We start from the raw sequence: 19,513 nt of genomic DNA, 5'->3' as shown, positions 1-19,513 counted from the left end.
CCATAGTCAAAAATAAATGGACTATACATGTGTATTTGTCTACTGGACTTTCTATTATATTCTATTGTTCTATTTGTTTATCCTTAATATCCTTCCACCAAGCTTTAATTACTGTAGCTTGTAGTAGTTGAAATCAGGTAGTTTAAGTCTTCCAACTTACTGTTTTACAAAATTGTTTTTGGCTATTCTAGGTAGTTTGCATTTTCACACATATTTTGGAATCAAAATGTCACATTGTATGTATTTTAAAAGTCTGATGAGATTTCACTGAATCAATACATCAACATAAAAAGAAAAGACATCCCAGATGAATAACAGAATAAAAAACTGTCTTTCCTAGAATGAAAGAGTGGTTTCTAGATTGAAAGAGTCGACTGAGAGCAAACTAGAAGGAAAAAGAAAGGTAAGGGGAGGAGGGAAAGGAGGGAAAAGACTCGGAAAAGGGAAGAGGGGAGGGGAGGGGGATGAAGAATGCAAATATAGTGAGATTTCAGACACTGGGGAAAAAGAAGAATCCCCACAATAAATCACAAAAGGAAAAAAAAAGGTCACATACCAAGGTTCAGGATCAAAATTACATCTAACCTTTTAAAGTAACCATGTAAAACAGAAAACGCTGATGAAATACAAACATAATTCCGGGAAAAAAATTTCTAACCCAGAATTCTATATCCAATAAAACTACTAATCTATTATTAGGGTTAATTATTTAAAGACATTTTCAAGGCCAGGCAGTGATTCACGCCTGTAATTCCAGCACTTTGGGAGGCCGAGGCAGGAGGATAGCTTGAGTTCAAGACCATCCTGAGCAACAAAGCAAGACCCTGTCCTCTACAAAAAAATTTAACAATGAGCCAGGCATGGTGGCATATGCCTGTAGTGCCAGCTGCTCAAAAGGGTAAGGTAGGAGAATCACTTTGAGTCCAGCTGTTCAAGACTGCAGTGAGCTATGACAGCACCATTCACTCCCAGCCAGGGCAACAGCAAAGACCCTGTCTCAAAAAAGAAAAAGGCATTTTCAGGCACAGAAAGACCCAAAAAGCTTAAGAAATAATTAAAAACTACTAAGACAGAACTCTTATCTCAGGAAGACTTAGTATACTGTACCAAAATGAGAGTATATTTTGGTAGAGTATATATTCTAAGTCTTCCTGAGATAAGAATATATCTCTACTCTCATTTTGGTAGAGTGGAAATGGAAAAAATAAAACAAAAAGATGAAATCCCAGAAACAGAGAATCAGAATCAGACCTTCACAAAACAGTGGGAACAGCAGTGTGAAGCAGGCCTCAAGTACAACCACTCCAGAAAACAGCAAGAGTATGGATGGGTAGCTAACTCAACAAAAAAAGAGGGGAAAAGGGGAGAACTGAGTGGTTAACTGAAATATTTACTTAGGTTCAGAGAAGATTCATGGTGAACCATAAATGAGGCAATTAAGGCTGGGGAAAACAAATTTGCTTAAGAATAATAATATAATCATGTTAGTTGTAGATAATTAAAAAAAAAAACAACACTGAAAAAAATGTTACCTTTATATAGTAAATTTCCCAAATAATAGATAGAAGTTTCCAGAAACATACATACTACAAAGGCAAAAGGCCTCATAATATTCTGAACAAAATCAGAACTCAAAAACACAAATGCCTGCTTAGAAGTGGTTGGAAAACTCATCAACAGCTAAGAAGTCACATGTATCTTCAAAGAGCAGCACTTGAGAGTACTGTGAGTTAAAAAACCAGGGCTATCTTCTAACGTCTGCCTCAGTCTCCGATTCAAGAATAAAGATGATTTATAACATCAAAAGCACACAACTCAACAGCATGAATCACTAATCCATGCAAATATATATTCCAGAATTAGCATTCACCACCTCAGCTATAAACATCCAGCTTCAAGGGAATGTGACTCTCAAGGGGGTAGGGGCCCAAAAAGAGAAATCAGTTCTATCACTCCTATTACCACTGCCACCTCTGCCGAGAATTACTTCTCCAATGAATTGCTGATTTAAGGAAGTGTACCACACCCTCAGGTACTCTGAGGTAGAATGTGGGACTAAAGACTGAATATCCCTGAACTGTAACTTTAAGAAGCATAATGATCTAACCTTTAAAGATTATCCCAAACACAGCATCATTATTTACTAGAGCCAAAACGTAGAAGCAACTCAAATGTCCAACAACAGATGAATGGCTAAACAAAATGCTGCATACACATAACAATAAAATAATATTTATTCTCCTTTAAAAAGAAGGGTGTAGAAAGACACATTGTACAATATGAACAAACCTTGAAGACATTATTTTGAATGAGATAAGGTAGACACAAAATAAATATTGTTATAATTCCACTTATAAGAGGTACCTAAAGTAGATTCAGAGACAGAAAGTAGAATGGTAGGTGAAACGGCTGGAAGAGTGTGAGAATAGGGAGTTATCACTTAATGGGTACAGAAGTTCAATTTGAGAAGATAAAAAAGTTCTAGAGATGGATGATGGTGACAGATGCGCAACAATGTGAACATAATGCCAATGAACTGTATACTTGAAATGGTTAAAAAATGGTTAAGATAAAAAATTTTTATGTTATGTATATTTACTACAGTAAGAAAAAAGAGATTTGCAGCAGTAGGCCCAAACCAGCCACACACACCCACACACACAGAGAGGCACACACACATGCACACTCACTATCACTCTCTTATCCCATGGTATTTAACACATTTGAGATTAAACATCATCTACTAATACATACCCATAAACACTTCTATCATTACTGCTATTTTGTAAAAGCGTTCCACCACAGAAATGTAGCAATTTCACAGTATCATGATTGCTTCAAAAAAATTCAGAGATAGAAAAAAACTTCCAAGTTCAGGTAGATTAAAGGTATCCACACTTAGAAATTCACCAGAGATGTCCTGGGACTATTCTGGGGAATGAAGGCAGATAATGCTACAAAGTCCTCTCCCACCTCACAAACACTTCAGTCAGAGCAGTTCCTTTTTTTATCTCTTTAGCCTATCAATCTTGTACATGAGACTTTATTTAAAGGAAGTAGTGCAAAGCTGGCTTAATTCTCTCCCCAACTCATTAAATAAAATAGTGAAATGTCGCTATTCTAATTCAATGCCTAAACTGAAATCAGAATTAAGTGATACAGCCAAGGTCACCGAGATTAGGACAATGCAAGAATAGAAATAAAGGCTCCTAAATTTCTACCCATTATTATTTCTTTTTAAAAACAACTTATTTTAGTTTTTAATAGAGACAGGGTCTCACTGTTACACAGGCTAGAGAGCAGTGGCCCAAACACGGCTCATTGTAGCCTCAATCTCTAGGGCTAAATTGATCCTCCCACTTCAGACTCCCAAGTAGCTGTGACCACAGGCACACGCCATCACGCAAGGCTAATTTTTTCTATTTTTGTAGAAATGGGGTTTCGCCATGTTGCCCCAGCTGGTCTCGAACTTCTGGGCTCAAGCAATCCTCCTGTCTCGGACTCCCAAAATGCTGAATTGCAGGCATGAGCAACTGTGCCCAGCCTTAACTCTAAGACAGCAAGGTTTAAAAGACAAAGTTTCCGCAATTTAACGAACAGAAGAAGAAATTCTAAGTTTTAAGATAAAGTTCTACTGAGACGGCTCATCAAGAAATATAAGGAATATTAGTGATTAACTAGGGACTTTGAAACCTCTTTAAACTACTTATATATGTTCTATAGCACAACTGAGTCTCTGTCTGTTCCAATGTAATAAACAAAGATAAGGGAGATCCTAGGGATCCTCTTGGTCTAAAAAGAGAGCCCTTTAAACTTAAAACATGTGGTTCCAAAATGCTTAAGCCCCAGAATGTTATCTGAATTTATCACTATTTATTTTCAGTGTTAACTTTTAAGCTAGTGTCTCTTCTTGCTTGACAACTGTGATATGTTATGAAGATAAAAGGGCTGTTCTCTCAGAGTAACAATTGTACCGAATACATTCGAAATGATCCAGTACACTGACAGCTCTCAACCGTAACTCACCATTATAAATACACAGAATGTTTAAGAGTAGAATATCTACTTATGTTTGTCAAATTCATATACACAACATGATTTTAACATAAACTGGCCATATTTATAAGAATATCTGTAGAGTATCAAAAAGACTTACAGTGTCTAGTATAATCCAAACCTAATGAAAATTTAAATGGTAGCCACATATTTTTCCTTTGAAATATGAGGATCTTTCTTTGTACTCTTTGGCTAACCAGTTTAATCTTTTATTTAAAAGTCAAAGGGCAAATGTTAGTGGGTACAAGAGTCTCCATTATAATATGCATTTTCTGTTACAAATATTTATAATTTTAACCAATGATAAATAAAAATCAAAGTTTCCTGTTCAGGTTGTCTACTCATCCTCCTAGAATCCTCAAAAAATCCTTAAAAAAAAAAAAAAAAAGAGCCGGGCGCGGTGGCTCAAGCCTGTAATCCCAGCACTTTGGGAGGCCGAGGCAGGTGGATCACGAGGTCGAGAGATGGAGACCATCCTGGTCAACATGGTGAAACCCCGTCTCTACTAAAAATACAAAAAACTAGCTGGGCGTGGTGGTGCGTGCCTGTAATCCCAGCTACTTAGGAGGCTGAGGCAGGAGAATTGCCTGAGCCCAGGAGGCGGAGGTTGCGGTGAGCCGAGATCGCGCCATTGCACTCCAGCCTGGGTAACAAGAGTGAAACTCCGTCTCAAAAAAAAAAAAAAAAAAAAAAAAAAAATCAAAAAGAACAAATTCAAAGAATTAAGCAAATTTCTGAATGCCTTAGAGTAGATAAAAATGTATGACAAACAAAAACTAATCAATTTCAAGAGAAGAAACTCTAGTTTAAAGACTTATCAGCTAACTGCATAGAACGTAGGACCTTGTGTAGACTTGACTTCAAACTGGAAAAAAAAAACCTAATGAGGTCATTTGATTATTTGATGATACTAAATAATTATTTATTTTACTAGATGTAGCAATAGTACTGTGATTATGTCTTTAAAAAGCAGCTCTTATCTTTTAGAAATGCATACTAAAATATTTATACATGTTATATGACATTATAAATGTCATATAACATTTGAGGTTTGGTTAAAACAGAGGGGTTGGAGGAATAGATAAAACAATATTGGCCATGGTATTAACTGCTGAAGCTGATAAAGCTGATTGACAGTAAAGAGAGATTACATCTACCACTTTACTTTTGGGTAGGTATGCAATTTTCCCTAATAAAAGTTTAAAAATAGAAAAAACTATAACCTATAACAAATGGTAGGAGTAGGGAATGCAGTAAATATGAGAGATAAATCATGGTTACAATAGAACCCTGGATCAGAGAGGATTCATGGTCAAGTCCTAGAAACCAGAGTTAATTAAACTTGTTTCTATAAGAAAGGTCTAGGCCAGGTGTTGGTAGCTCATGCCTTACAATCCCAACACTTTGGGAGGCTGAGGTGGGAGGATCCTTTGAGTCCAGGAGTTCAAGACCATCCTAGGCAATATAGTGAGACCCTGTCACTAAAAAACAAAGAAAGGTCTGTCAGTTCCACTTTTCCTCTTTACTCTTCCCCTAAAATAAAAAGGTGGCACATCTTTAAAGAAAACAAACATATCTGGAGAGAACCAGGCTTACTAAGGTAAATGTTGGCTCTACCAATTCTAGCATTTGTAATACTCCTGGCCTAAGAGAGCTAGCTCTGAAAATGCTCACAGAAATGTAAAGCCAAGCCCACCAGGTGATGATCCATAACCAAAGCTTCCATTCAAGGGACAATCAAGAACAAGAAAAAAATTATAAGAGGTGGGGAAAAAAACTAACATAAAGAAGAAAGACAGAGGTAAAAGAAAAACTGACCCTTGAGGAAATCGATAATTTGAACAACAGAAAAGAATCTTTAAATTCCCCATTTGTATTCATAAATTAAAAATAGAATATTAAGAAAGTGCCATGATCAACACTTGGAAATTAAAATTGATTGCTAAGATTCCATAGAGGGGTTGGAAAATAAAGAAAATCTCCCAGAATATAGAGTAAGAAAACAAGGAGATGGAAAACGTTTTTTTAAAGTCCAAGATAGAGGGGCTACAGGCAGTCCAACATCCTAGTAACACAAGTTTCAGGAGGAGATGATGGGAAAAACATGAAGGAGTGTATCAAAAGGAAAGCAGCAGCAATTTTCCCAGAAAAAGAGATAACATGAATCTTTAAAAGGGTTAATCTAATACATAGGAAGAGGATGCAATTTGAGGCTTATCCTCATATAATTACAGAATATCAAGAATAAAGAAAAAAAATGCTAAAAGCTTCCAATGAGAGACAGAAATAGGTAATTATAAATAACACGTCTGCTACAATTAAACAAATCTACACATGGTTCTCAAAACTTCTCTTGTACTTATGCCCACCAGAATGCCATTGTGCCTTGTCTTCACTTACCCTTCCCTGCCTGTCTTTCAAAATCCAGTTAAATCTTGTTCTTTTGGGAAACATTTCATCAGTTAGGTTATCTAAAATGATTTACCCCTCCTGCACCTCTCATTTGACATTCAATCCATTATTACCTTATGCCTAACTAAAATCACCATAGCCAACTGTCATTTCTTGGAATTTTATTTAAACTGTTGGTTTTGAGAAAAAAAGAACACTGTCTTACAATTTTTAAAAAATCTTTTAAAGGATCCTGCATCCAGGAGATCTGAAACCAGTTCCTGTGACATATCTTAACATCATTAGGTTGCATATTTCATCTTATATTTTCCTAAATCCATGAACCAGTTTTATATTCACATCCGTAAGTATTAAAATTCAAGGAAATTGTAGGAGAAAAAACATACAAATGGTAAGAGACACCTTATTTCAAAACCCCCACAGACTACAAGTTATGTTTTTCAGTTCCAAATACTCATCCTAAACAGAAACCAACAACGGTTTTTAGTCGCTGATGGCAAACAACTCGGAGGAAAAGTACAAAAGGATACCTCTTGGAAGGGGCTGGGAAGGCAGAGGAAATAATGCTGTTCTAAGTAATAAAACAATTATCTCTGACTAGTATCAATGCTAGTAGTTACCTATTCCTAATCTACAACAGTTGATCTGGACAATAATGAACTCCCAACAAAATCTGGGTCTAAAATTTTTACATACCGGAATCAAGCTCTAAAGATTCTATTATAGCCAGGCGCGGTGGCTCAAGCCTGTAATCCCAGCACTTTGGGAGGCTGAGGTGGGTGGATCACGAGGTCAAGAGATCGAGACCATCCTGGTCAACATGGTGAAACCCCGTCTCTACTAAAATTACAAAAAATTAGCTGGGCATGGTAGCGAGTGCCTGTACTCCCAGCTACTCAGGAGGCTGAGGCAGGAGAATTGCCTGAACCCAGGGGGCGGAGGTTGTGGTGAGCCGAGATCGCGCCATTGCACTCCAGCCTGGGTAACAAGAGCGAAACTCCGTCTCAAAAAATAAATAAATAAATAAATAAATAAATAAAATAAAGATTCTACTATAAGGTAAAAATACCCATTACCCATTACCATGTCCTTTCAAATTGTAAATACCTGCTGGGAAGAAACAAACCAAGAGAAACCAAGCTGCCTATAGGTTTATTACAAAGCATTAGCTAAAAACAAAACAAAAAATAAAACCAGAACTCAACCTTTGGAAGAAAGTTTTTTTCCACCCTGTGTTTACTTGTTTTTAAACAATTTTTCTCCATGAATTCCACATACATAAAGAAACTCCAGAGGGAAAACAGTACAAACAGATGAATGTTTTTCCAGTTCTATTTTAAGTCAGGTTGTCTTTCTCCTTGTCCAAAAAGGCTTTTAAAAAAGAAAGATCTGATAAGTTTGGTGATTACTGCTATATCCTTTTCTTCTTAAACTTCAAACATATGGTTCAGCTAGTAAGTAACCAAGGTAACAGAAATGGGCTACGTTAAAGAATTAGTTTTGTACTAGCTTTCACTACGAATTCTAAGAAATAAGGAAGGAGGTTCTTTTAAGAATTGTTTCCTTGCTGCTGAAATTCAGAATAATTAATAAGTACTAAGTTTCCTTCCTCAAGATAGCCCCTACTTGATATTTCAGACAAGGTAAAAAGGGTGGGACTCTAGACTGAGCTCTGACAAGAAGTCTAATTATCAACACCAGTCTAATAAAACTGATAGCATTCTCGGAAAAATAATTATAAAATGAAAATATCTTTCATTCCCTCGATTGGAAAAATTTATAAAATACAGTAACTTTAACACCTTTGCTTCAGTTGAGCCTTTTATTTGATTACCAAGAATACTCACATGTGTGGGTTTTGAACTCCTGTAGGATTGGGATTCAGAGTAAACCTTGCTGTAGATTTGAAAGGTGGATTTGCAAAATTCAACTTCAGTGCTTTGCGTTTACCTGAGAAATAACAAATAAAAAGTAAAAGTTTCAAGTACTACAAAACAGGTACTATTCTGAGGGCATAAGAAAGTCACACCAAAAGGCAGGAGAACTTGCTTTAACAGATAATATAGGACAATATTTTGAAAGGCAACAAGGAATTTCTCAGAACTAAGAAAAAATAAAATTATCTAAAATTATTACTAACTACAAATCATTCACTAGGTTATGATACTATAGATAAAAATGCTTATCACTTCCAAGTTTCCATTGTGCAGGAAAGTTAATACTTTTGCAAATGAAAATACTACTATATAAATCATTTATTTCAGTAGATATACTGAAAAATTCTAAAAATATTACCATCTATCCAGTGTATATTTAATGCCCTCAGTTTAATAAGTATCATCTTCCCTCATTTTAATTAACATAAGCAACACAGTGAAGAATTTAAAAAATTCCCCAACCATAATAAGCTAAAAACATCATGGTAGAGTAAACTTCAAGTCAGTAACACAAGTATTCTAAACCATTATTTCTGTGAAGCAGTTTCTCTAGGGTAGGAAGGAAATGGGTACCAATATTTTGTATTACCCAAGTGAAACATCCATTATAGAAGAGCAGAAAATGGAAAAAAAGATAAAACATATTAAAGATCTTATATATACATCTACATAATACCTAGGGTTAAAATTTTACATAAACTTATCAATCCAAGTACCTCAAAATAATCAGTTTACTTTCTACTGCAGACTTTTTTCTATACATAGATATGGACATGTATTTTTTTTCACTACAAATAAAATCAGACCATGAAACTGCTTTGTAAAATGCTTTACTCACTGACATTTCTTTCTATATCAATAAGTCTTATGGAATCATTTATTTAGGACTTATATGGATACTTTGTAACAGAACTGAATTTTTTAAGCATTTGCAGCAAATCTTGGTTCCACATTTACCTTAGGAACACTTTTACCTGCACTCACTCTCGAGTTTATTATACATTTATCTAACTACTCAAAAAATATCTCTGCAATCCAAACACTTCCTGACCTCAGTGGATGAGGATTTAATAGAGGGTTCAAACTGTAAACGTGAGATCTGAAATTCTGACAGAGCCACCCGATGAAGAAAATGGCAAAGAGACAAGAGCACTGAGCTCCTTGCCATGTCTCCTAGATCGGCTTTCAAAGATGACCCTCCTTCCTACCAGATCATGTGAATTCCCTCAAAGACTAGACACATCCATTTTCAGAAATAAGGATAGTACAATATGACTTTTCCATACAATGTAGAGGAAAGACATTCAAACAATATGTGCAAAGGGTACACTAGGAAAAATTGCAGATATGACTGTATTTTTTTAAAAAAACCCTCAGTATATTATCAAAAAACAAAATTATTTTTTAAAAAAATTAAAACTTGGGAAAATTCTTGCAATACCAAAATCAGTAGCTCTAAATATATAAAGACATCACACAAATCAAGAATAGAAAAAAAAATGTGGCAAGAATATGAGCAATAAAGACATATTAAGAGAAAAAATATAAAAAAACCCTACCAAAAACATTTTAAATGTTGTTCATGTGAAAGTGGCAAAGTTTGAAGGTTTTATATTATATATACATAAAGATAACATGATGATGAGAATGGCTAGGTAAAAGAATCACTAATTAAATAAATTGCTGACAGAAAAATAAATTGATACAACTTTCTATGAGAGATTCAGCAATATAGAAAAAAGTTATTTTTAGTAAATATGCTCTTTTACCTCTTGAAAATTTGTCTTAGAAAATATTTAAAGACAGAGGATTATTCCCAGTCTTGAAACCAAAAGGAATTTTCCCTGCTGGATTTTGAAATTGCTTGGGATTACTGATCCCCTCCTTCCATTTTCTCCCTTTTCAAATTGTAATGTCTATAACTGTTATCCAATGCCTATCCCACCATGGTGTTTTGGAAGCAGATAACTTGTCTTCTAGTTTCTAGGTCCATAAATAGAGGAGAATTATGTGCCAGAATGGATAATACGAGTTTCACCCATACCTGATTTAAATGATTTTGATAATAAAGGTTTGGGATTTTTGAGCTGATAATATTTAGGTGAGATTTACATTTGAGTAGATACTAAAATTAGTCAAAATTTTGGAGACGCTGGGTAGGGTAAATGTATTCTGCACATGGGAAGGATATGAATATTTGGGGGCCAGAAGGCAGACTGTAGTAGGTTGAATGGGCGGTCCCCAAAGATATTACGCTCCTAATCTCTAGAACATGAACGTACGAATTATCTTAATATGGCAAATCGTTTCCAGAAAAGATTAAGTTAAGGAACTTTGCTATCATAATTTGAACAAACTCAATCTTTACAAACTCCCCAAATCAAAAACTGAGCATATGTCATGTAGTTCGTGTTTGAAACAATCTGGCACATCATGCATTATCTCCATGTGGAGAAAAATGAATATAAGACTAAGATAAAATGCAAGACAAGGACAGAACAAAGAACTATTGTAAAAACCATTCAAAAAAAAAAAGACCAAAATTAGCCCTTTCTTCAAAAGCCCAATTTAACAGAATAGCAGCTAACTTTACCAGATAAACAATAAAATATATTACAATTAAAGCTTAAACTGTTTTCTTAAGCATAAATATTCATACACAGAGAGACTCTTTTTCAGCATGGCATTCACATTTAAATAAAAACTAAATTGAAAGCTTTAAAGGCTATTAACTTCGTAAATGTACACCATGATTAACAGAATGTAACTTAAGTTACATAAATCAGATTTTAAAACACTCTACATTTCAGAGACATCTGCAATTATCTTGAAAAAGCCCAAAAGTATATTCTGATCATTTACTAACAAAATACACTAAATAATTCTGAAAGTTTCAAAGTCTTTCCAAGCCAAGATCACTCCGAGCCTAAAACCAGTGACTAATCCAGAAGTTTAGCATATGATCAAGTTACATTGCTGGGTGTCATCTGTGTACCCCACCTCTTCAAATGATCAGTTTAAGATGAACCTGAAAGGCACTTTTGAGGAAGAAAAGGAAGGCCCCAAAATGTCAATTGAAGGTGAGATTCAAGAAAAGTAGAAAACAGCTCTTATAATACTCAAGAGAGGCTGTTTCTGCCTATCTGGAGGCATGAGCTTTTTTTAAAAAAGAAAAGAAAAAAGCATCTTCTCCTCTCCCATTCACTTTCTCTAAGTACCAGAGCCTCTACTGGGGCTGGGTCCTTCTCTCCTTTACTTCCTTCTCAAGGGTCCCTCAAAAAAAAATCAAAACTGAAAAGCAATCTGTCACCATGTATTCAGATATTTTTAATTACAAAAAATTACAAATACAATATAAATTTTTTTCAAAAGCCTAAAACAACTTTCACAAGGAGAAAGGAGGGAAGTGATACTATAATGGCCTATGAATATTTTTAGATGCTAACAAAGATTAAAGTATTCATACAAGGTTTAAAATAACTGATCAAAAAGATTATGAATTTGTGATTATAATTATCCCTTTGGTGGGCCTGTCATATAATCAGTTTCTAACCAGTCAACACAGATAAACATCGTCCCTTTAAGTATAACAGGAGAGAAATGAGGCATCAAGCATCCTAAAATATTTATACAGAAGCAGTTTCCTGTGAGAGATTATTTGTATACCTAAAATCTTAGATCTGTGCCTGATACAGAAAACACTTTCAAATGTTTATTGATTTGAGAATAAAGTTGACATGGACAGCCCCAGACAACTGAAGTCTATAGGGTTATTGGCTGGAGTAAATCTTTGTTGTTTGCAACCAAGAACTGTGACTTAGGAAAATGGTACCTGTTCTCATGACACTTCCAAAGCACTGTTCTACCCCTCAGGGCAATACTACCTACCTTTTTTCATGCCATGACTTGTTTAGAAAATGAGAATATTTTTTCAACACACTGGAAAAATTTGAAGTGCCTCTGGCCCAGGGGCTGGCCTAGGCATTGAGCAGTCCTGTCCCTAACTCAGTCACTCCAAGACTGTGGGGAACAATCTGTCAGAATCATCCTCGAAATTCTGGTTTCAAAACTCTGCCTTAACAGCCAGCACCATTCAAACCAGCTTTTCACAGCTTCTGCATACAGTGTCTTCCTCAAACTTCTCATGAGAAAAGCACTCCCAAGCATGGAATCATCAAGAATATTAAGAACTAGGCCGGGAGCAGTGGCTCACGCCTGTAATCTCAGCACTTTGGGAGGCCGAGACGGGTGGATCACGAGGTCAAGAGATCGAGACCATCCTGATGGTCAACATGGTGAAACCCTGCCTCTACTAAAAATACAAAAATTAGCTGGGCATGGTGGTGCACGCCTGTAGTCCCAGATACTCAGGAGGCTGAGGCAGGAGAACTGCTTGAATCCAGGAGACAGAGGTTGCGGTGAGCCGAGACCGTACCATTGCACTCCAGCCTGGGTAACAAGAGCGAAACTCCGTCTCAAAAAAAAAAAAAAAGAATATTAAGAACTATAATTCTGAAGACAGGGATTTGGTCAAGTGTATCCACATTCATTGAGGCCTGGGAACATCCTTTGTCTAATTGTAAGCAATTCACTGATTCACAGAATATTGAAGTTGGAGAGAAAACACCTTCCAGCTTTATTTAGCTTTAAAAACAAGATGATAAAGAGCCCTGAATACTCTCCCTCCACTAACTTATCAACTAATACAAACCTTTAACATCACTTTCCACAACCAGCTAAGCTGAGCACCTAGTTTCGTTCAATGTTAGCCAAAAACCCCAACAGGGGCAGCTGAGAGTCCACCCCTCAATACAAAATCTATGGAACTTCTGCAATCTAGGTTACCAAAAGCATCTCTCCTTCACCTTCTACAGATGAGCAAAAGGTGTCAGTTCCTCTATTAAGAGCCAGCATTACTTAGTTTCCAAAAACATCAGTCTTTCCTTCAGAAACACTGTTTACACTGGGCTCATTTTACCATCCATCCTCTCTCATCCTCAAGTCTGTTCCCATTAAACGATTTTCTGCTTTAAATTTTTAACTATCTTGATTTACCTCTGAGCTCTGCAAATCACCTATAACAACAGTACCTCAGACAAAATAGCAGTTCAACAAATATTTACTGAATTAGAATTATTAGATTGTTTTTCTTATCAATATTTCACTGCCCCCCGACCCCCGCCCAAATCTAATGGGCTTGTTTTGTTTCATTATATCATAGGAAAGCAAGATTCTGTTACCTGTGTGGTCAGAAACAGAGAACTAGAAGAACTAGAATCCTCCAACCCAGCCTGTATGAATGGAGACCATCTCTAAAACATTTTAGCCAGTCCCGGCATCTTCATCACTGATATCATCATATTCGGTAGCCCTTCTTTAACATCTGCTGTAGTAACAGCAAAGCACTTTATCGTCCATGGCAATAAAGATCAGTGAAAAATCTATACTAGCTGCCCCTAATGTATAGCTTTTTTGATATAATGCTGAGTTCACTGGTTATTTCGTACACTGTTAGAAAAATAACCACCAAGGAATCATAGCTCCCTGAGTCCATACCCAGCTGCAAAGGGACTTTGCTGCTCCTTCCTAAATAAGTGAAGTCTATTTCCCTACCTTTAGAATTTGGGCTGGCCTTCTGGCTTAATTTAAGCACAATACTATTGCAGAAGGAATATTGTACGACTTCCAAATCTAAGCCCTTTATGAGGCCTTGCAGCTTCCACTCTCAACCTCCTGGAAAGCCACCCTGAGTTTAAATGTGAAGCAGCTCAGTCTAGCCTCCCTGATGAAAGACCACACGGAACAAAAGGCCCAGCAGTCCCCGTTATCCTAACAGACCTACTAAATACACATAAGCAAGCTCAGGTGAGACAGAACTACCATACAACTAATGAAAGGAATCATGAAAATTAAATAGCTGCTCTTTTAAGCCACTACTCACCTGCGAAAGAAGCCAGGAAGAAATTATCAAAATACAATCTGAAGCAATCCCTTTTAGGGAACACCCACCCACTGACACCACAGTGTATTCCCTAGAACCAATGACACAAAAAAGAGAAAACTGGAATTCCAGTATACAAGTCATTTATAGAATACCTTTAAAGATATTGGCATTTGACCTACAAGTATTCAGAACATTCCACTGCACAGAGGGGAACTGTCATTTAAATTCTCATTTCTCCCTTGGCTCTCATTGTTAGTACCTCATTTTCAAAACAAGAGAGATTATCTAGAATAACTTTTTAATGATCTGTAATCACTAGTTGTGAAATGAGTTAACACGAAATTCCCACTGTACAACTTTATAGTCAAACAATTTCAGAAATGAGGAAATAAAGTGGTAGAAAATAACTTTCATTCTCTTTCCTCCCTAAATTACCACAGTAATGAGAGGCCTAATATTTCAGAAGCTCAAAAGAAAGAGATAATAGGCAGGACATGGTGGCTCATGCCTGTAATCCCAGCACTTTGGGAGGCCAAGGTGGGTGGATCACTTGAGGTCAGGAATTTGAGACCAGCCTGGCCAACATGGTGAAACCCCATCTCTACTAAAAATACAAAAATTAGCTGGGCATGGTGGCAGACGCCTATAATCCCAACTACTTGGGAAGCTGAGGCAGTAGAATCGCTTGAACCCAGGAGGCAGAGGTTGCAGAGAGCTGAGATCACACCACTGTACTCCAGCCTGAATGACAAGAGCGAAACCGCATCTCAAAAAAGAAATAGAGATGTTAGCCTTGCAATACCAGATGTTCCATATATCCATGTATTACATGAGATGCTATCAACTAATATTATATTGCCCCTGTCTCCTCCTGGCAACCTTTGATACGTAAGAGTGAGCAATTACTAAAAAATTCATAAAACCTCACTCAGAACGTTGAACTCTCATCAATAAAGCACTGCTATTCATCCACACAGCTAAGCATTTTAGAAACTGGATAGTTCTGCATTTAAGAAATCAAGTAAATATCCAATTAGCCAGGTGCAGTGGTGGGTGCCTATAATCCCAGCTACTCGGGAGGCTGAGGCAGGAGAATTGTTTGAATCTAGGAGACGGAGGTTGCAGTGAGCAGAGATCGCACCACTGCACTCTAGGCTAGGCGACAGAGCAAGACTCTGTCTCAAAAGATAAAAAAAAGAAATAAAGTAAATATCCCAACAGCAACTTTTAGCACATTTTACACTTTTATATGTAAAATGGATTTTTAGAAAGCCCAATGTAATACTTTACACAACCACAAGTACGGAAACACCACAATTACAAACAAGTGACTATGCCAGGCAGTGGAGACGAACGATAGATAAGGTAGCTGACCCCTCCACAAAGACTGTTTTGTTGGGCACTCTGCCAAAAAAATAAAAAGAAATGTGAGGCCAGACATGGTGACTCACACCTGTAATCCCAGCACCTTGGGAGGCTGAGGCAAAAGGATCGTTTGAGCCTAGGAGTTCGAAAACAGCCTGGGCAACATAGTGAGACAGTCTCAAAAAAAAAAGAAAGAAAGAAAAAAGAAAAACAAAGAAATGTAATTCAAGGATGTTAAAGGGTAAGGATAGGAAAAATATTCTTTTGCTAGATGGCGAATGATCACCACTGAAATACTAATAAAGATAAAAACAGGAATATTTCTGTGGTCTAGTATACTACACAGCACTGTTGTAATAAAAATTATTATATCTTAAATATGCTATAAGATTTAGCAAACAGTAGACATGAAAAGTGGTAACTACTATGATATTAGTTATAAGTACATATTAAAACCTAATTGAGAAAGTAATTAAGTTCTCTAGAGAAGTAGAGAATGTTTGCCTAATAGCATTTAAACCACCAAAATACATTAGCAACAAAGAATTCATCTTGCTTTGTAGATTTGTTTAAAACCACTTTCCCATAAAAATCCTATTCCTATCCTAAGCCAGGATCCTTCCTAATTGTACTAAATTAGAAACCGAAAAAAGCAATGTAGACTAGTAGTGCCAATCGGCCTAGTTTTGAAACTCAACTCTGCTACTTACTAGCTATAGAACATCTCTTGGGTAAATGACTTCACCTCTGTGTTTCAGTACCGTATCTGCCAAATGGGATTATTATTACCTTCCCGAGAAGTGCACTGTGAGGAGTAAAGGCATTACTATGCATAACAGAGTGAGCTAGTCACTCATTTCTTCGAAGCTTTATTAACAATTATGATAACTGTCTACATTTATGATGGCAAAGTCCTAAACTAGGATGAAAGTAGATTGCTAACAGCCATGCTTCCTAAATAGTAAACATTTTCCCCATCTGACACACTTGGGCCTCAGAGGCTCTGATGCCAAGGAAAAAACAAAATAGTTCACCCTCAGCATTTCTGACCTCTGGCAAAAGATTCATGGTCCCTTCCTTGGATAGGAAAAAAAAAATTTTAACCCAGAATACCAAGGATTGTGTTATTCCTCTTATCAGTTAGTGAAAGGGTACTGCTTTAGACAACAAAAGGCTTAACAGCTCCTATGAGATTCTTAGAATACTAAACAAAGGCAAAAGAAAACTACTTCTTACTATGAGGTCCTTGTTTCCTTAACAAGTCTTCAGGGAGAGTTTGAAGGATTAAAAGCCTCAAACTTGCTCCCAAGGTGTTCATCCAACAAGGAAAAAAAAAAATTAACTCATTTCAGTTAAAATAAGGGGTTTATGGAGTTTCACAAAACACCCTAAATTCCTTTTAAATCAATGATAATTGATTCATCATTCACTGATTCAACTAACTACCAATGCCATTGATTATAATAGCCCCTCTCTGATCTCCAGTTATTTCACATCAGTTACGCACAGTGCCATTATTACGGCACAGCCAGCCACACCTTTAAGCTATCACTTAAAGCCAGTAACAGCATCACCTTCTATCAGACTCTGAGCCAGACATCTACTACCAACAGGCAAATATGTAATTCCACAGGCTACACTGAAAATCTCTCTGGCCAAGTCATTATTAGTCCAACACCATAAAAATTACCCCAGGAAGCCGGGCGCGGTGGCTCAAGCCTGTAATCCCAGCACTTTGGGAGGCCGAGGCGGGTGGATCACGAGGTCGAGAGATCGAGACCGTCCTAGTCAATATGGTGAAACCCTGTCTCTACTAAAAATACAAAAAAAAAGTAGCTGGGCATGGTGGCACATGCCTGTAATCTGAGCTACTTAGGAGGCTGAGACAGGAGAATTGCCTGAACCCAGGAGGCGGAGGTTGCGGTGAGCCGAGATCGCAGCATTGCACTCCAGCCTGGGTAACAAGAGCGAAACTCCGTCTCAAAAAAAAAAAAAAAAAAAAAAAAATTACCCCAGGAGCCAGCTAATCCAAGAAGGCCCAACTGTAGTTTAAAATGTTGCTAAATTTTAATCGCCAACAAAATATGAGAAGCTTATCCAAAATAACACCCAACCCCCAATTCTATGTTCCATTGATTTTGCAAGTAGAGTTCATGGGAACCGAAGGGTTGGAATTCCACAATTACACACCAACCTGAGACAGTTCCAAATGGATACTCAAAAAGAAACAGCCATTACTGTTAACTCATCTCCACCTTTGGTTCAGGGCAGAAGAGAATGTGTTAATAGTTTTCTGAATCCTTAATTTGTCCCTAACTCATTTAAAGAGTTCTCTTATACCATCATCTTTCACAGTCCTTAATAAAAACAGCCTGATCTGCTATACACCTGCATTAATTCCATTCACATAGAAGCACTATTGCTATACACAGTGCTCAGAGTTCTAGCCAGGAAGAGGTAACATTTATAGCATAGCAAGAGTCAGTAAAGGTACTCAGCATTTTATCCAGGTGCTCAGACCACTTTAAATCTATGTGATGCCTAAAACTGGCATATCCACACGGCATTTGTGTTTTTAAGCCTCAAACTTGTGAACATATCAACAGAAATCCCACACAAACTCAAACTGATCAACCCCAACAAAATTTTCTATGTAGAAGAGTCAACAGTGTTCTCTTACTTCATAATATATAGGCATTTTCATAACCTCTGCCTCCTCATCAAACTCAATATTCTAATTAAGTTCCTCATGAGCACCCTAAAGTTTTAAGTCACTGTCTCACAACGTACCAAGAACAAGATAGTTGGATTTCTGGAAAACCATCCACATAACTGATGTGTTTTTTTTGGTAATGATGCAAACTTACGAAAGCTATGTCAAGAAAAGTCAAAAGGCTTGTTCTGATTTCCATGTATATCCCAGAGCCCACAGAGTGGTTTCTAGTCTGACTTCACTGTAGAGACAGAGGCACATATCAGATACTCTCTGAAGAACAGCTTGCTTGAATCCTAGCAAGGAACCAAGTGCCCACAGGTCTTACATCACATTTATTTTTCCTGCTTGGTAAATGCCACAACATCCTATCACCACACTGTTTTAACAACTTTTCACCACCCATAAGTGAAACAAAAACTCGTATTTTACAACTATAACATCAATATTTTTTCAATCACTGCTTCCAAACCTTTTTTACATATGTATGATACGATGGGAAAAAAAAGTGTACAACACAATGAAAGAAATACAAGGCTGTTCTTGACTCGAGGACAATGACACAGCCAGGTGCAGTGGCTCACACCTGTAATCCCAGCACTTTGGGAGGCTGAGGCGGGTGGATCACCGAAGGTCAGGAGTTTGAGACCAACCTGGCCAACATGGTGAAACCCCATCTCTATTAAAAATACAAAAATTACCCAGGCATGGTGGCACATGCCTGTAATCCCAGCTACTTGGGAAGCTGAAGCAGGAGAATTGCCTGAACCCAGGAGGCGGGAGGTTGCAGTAAGCCGAAGTCACACCATAGCATTCCAGCCTGGGTGACAAGAGTGAAACTGAGTCTTTAAAAAAAAAAAAAAAAAAAAAAAAGGTTGAGTTTTTTCCTTATATCAAAACAATCAGGTCTGACTTCTCCTTCTTGGCGATATTTTATATTTTAAGTAATAATGATATTAACTATGGCCAGACTGGTCATAAGTCATAAGTAATTAACTCTTCTGTACTTCAATTCTATATGAACTTCATTAGCAAGTAGATTAGAATAAAGAAAGCTATAAGACACAGACAACCTCACAGCATGAG

At 36.9% G+C, this 19,513-nt stretch overlaps 1 protein-coding gene across 2 annotated transcripts in view; it reads right to left on the bottom strand.

The window, feature by feature from the left end:
- Positions 1-19,513, bottom strand: part of MAP2K4 (mitogen-activated protein kinase kinase 4) — a 117,627-nt gene that overhangs the window by 72,385 nt on the left and 25,729 nt on the right. For both annotated transcript variants that reach the window (XM_039476441.2, XM_039476442.2), the window contains one exon: positions 8,316-8,418. In XM_039476441.2, the coding sequence (XP_039332375.1) occupies positions 8,316-8,418 (103 nt within the window). The remainder of the gene's footprint in view (positions 1-8,315; positions 8,419-19,513) is intronic.

Source organism: Saimiri boliviensis, chromosome 17 (genome assembly GCF_048565385.1).
Source record: "Saimiri boliviensis isolate mSaiBol1 chromosome 17, mSaiBol1.pri, whole genome shotgun sequence".
Classification (NCBI taxonomy): domain Eukaryota; kingdom Metazoa; phylum Chordata; class Mammalia; order Primates; family Cebidae; genus Saimiri; species Saimiri boliviensis.
Note: the sequence above shows the minus strand (reverse complement) of the source record. Positions and strands in the feature narration are given on the sequence as shown.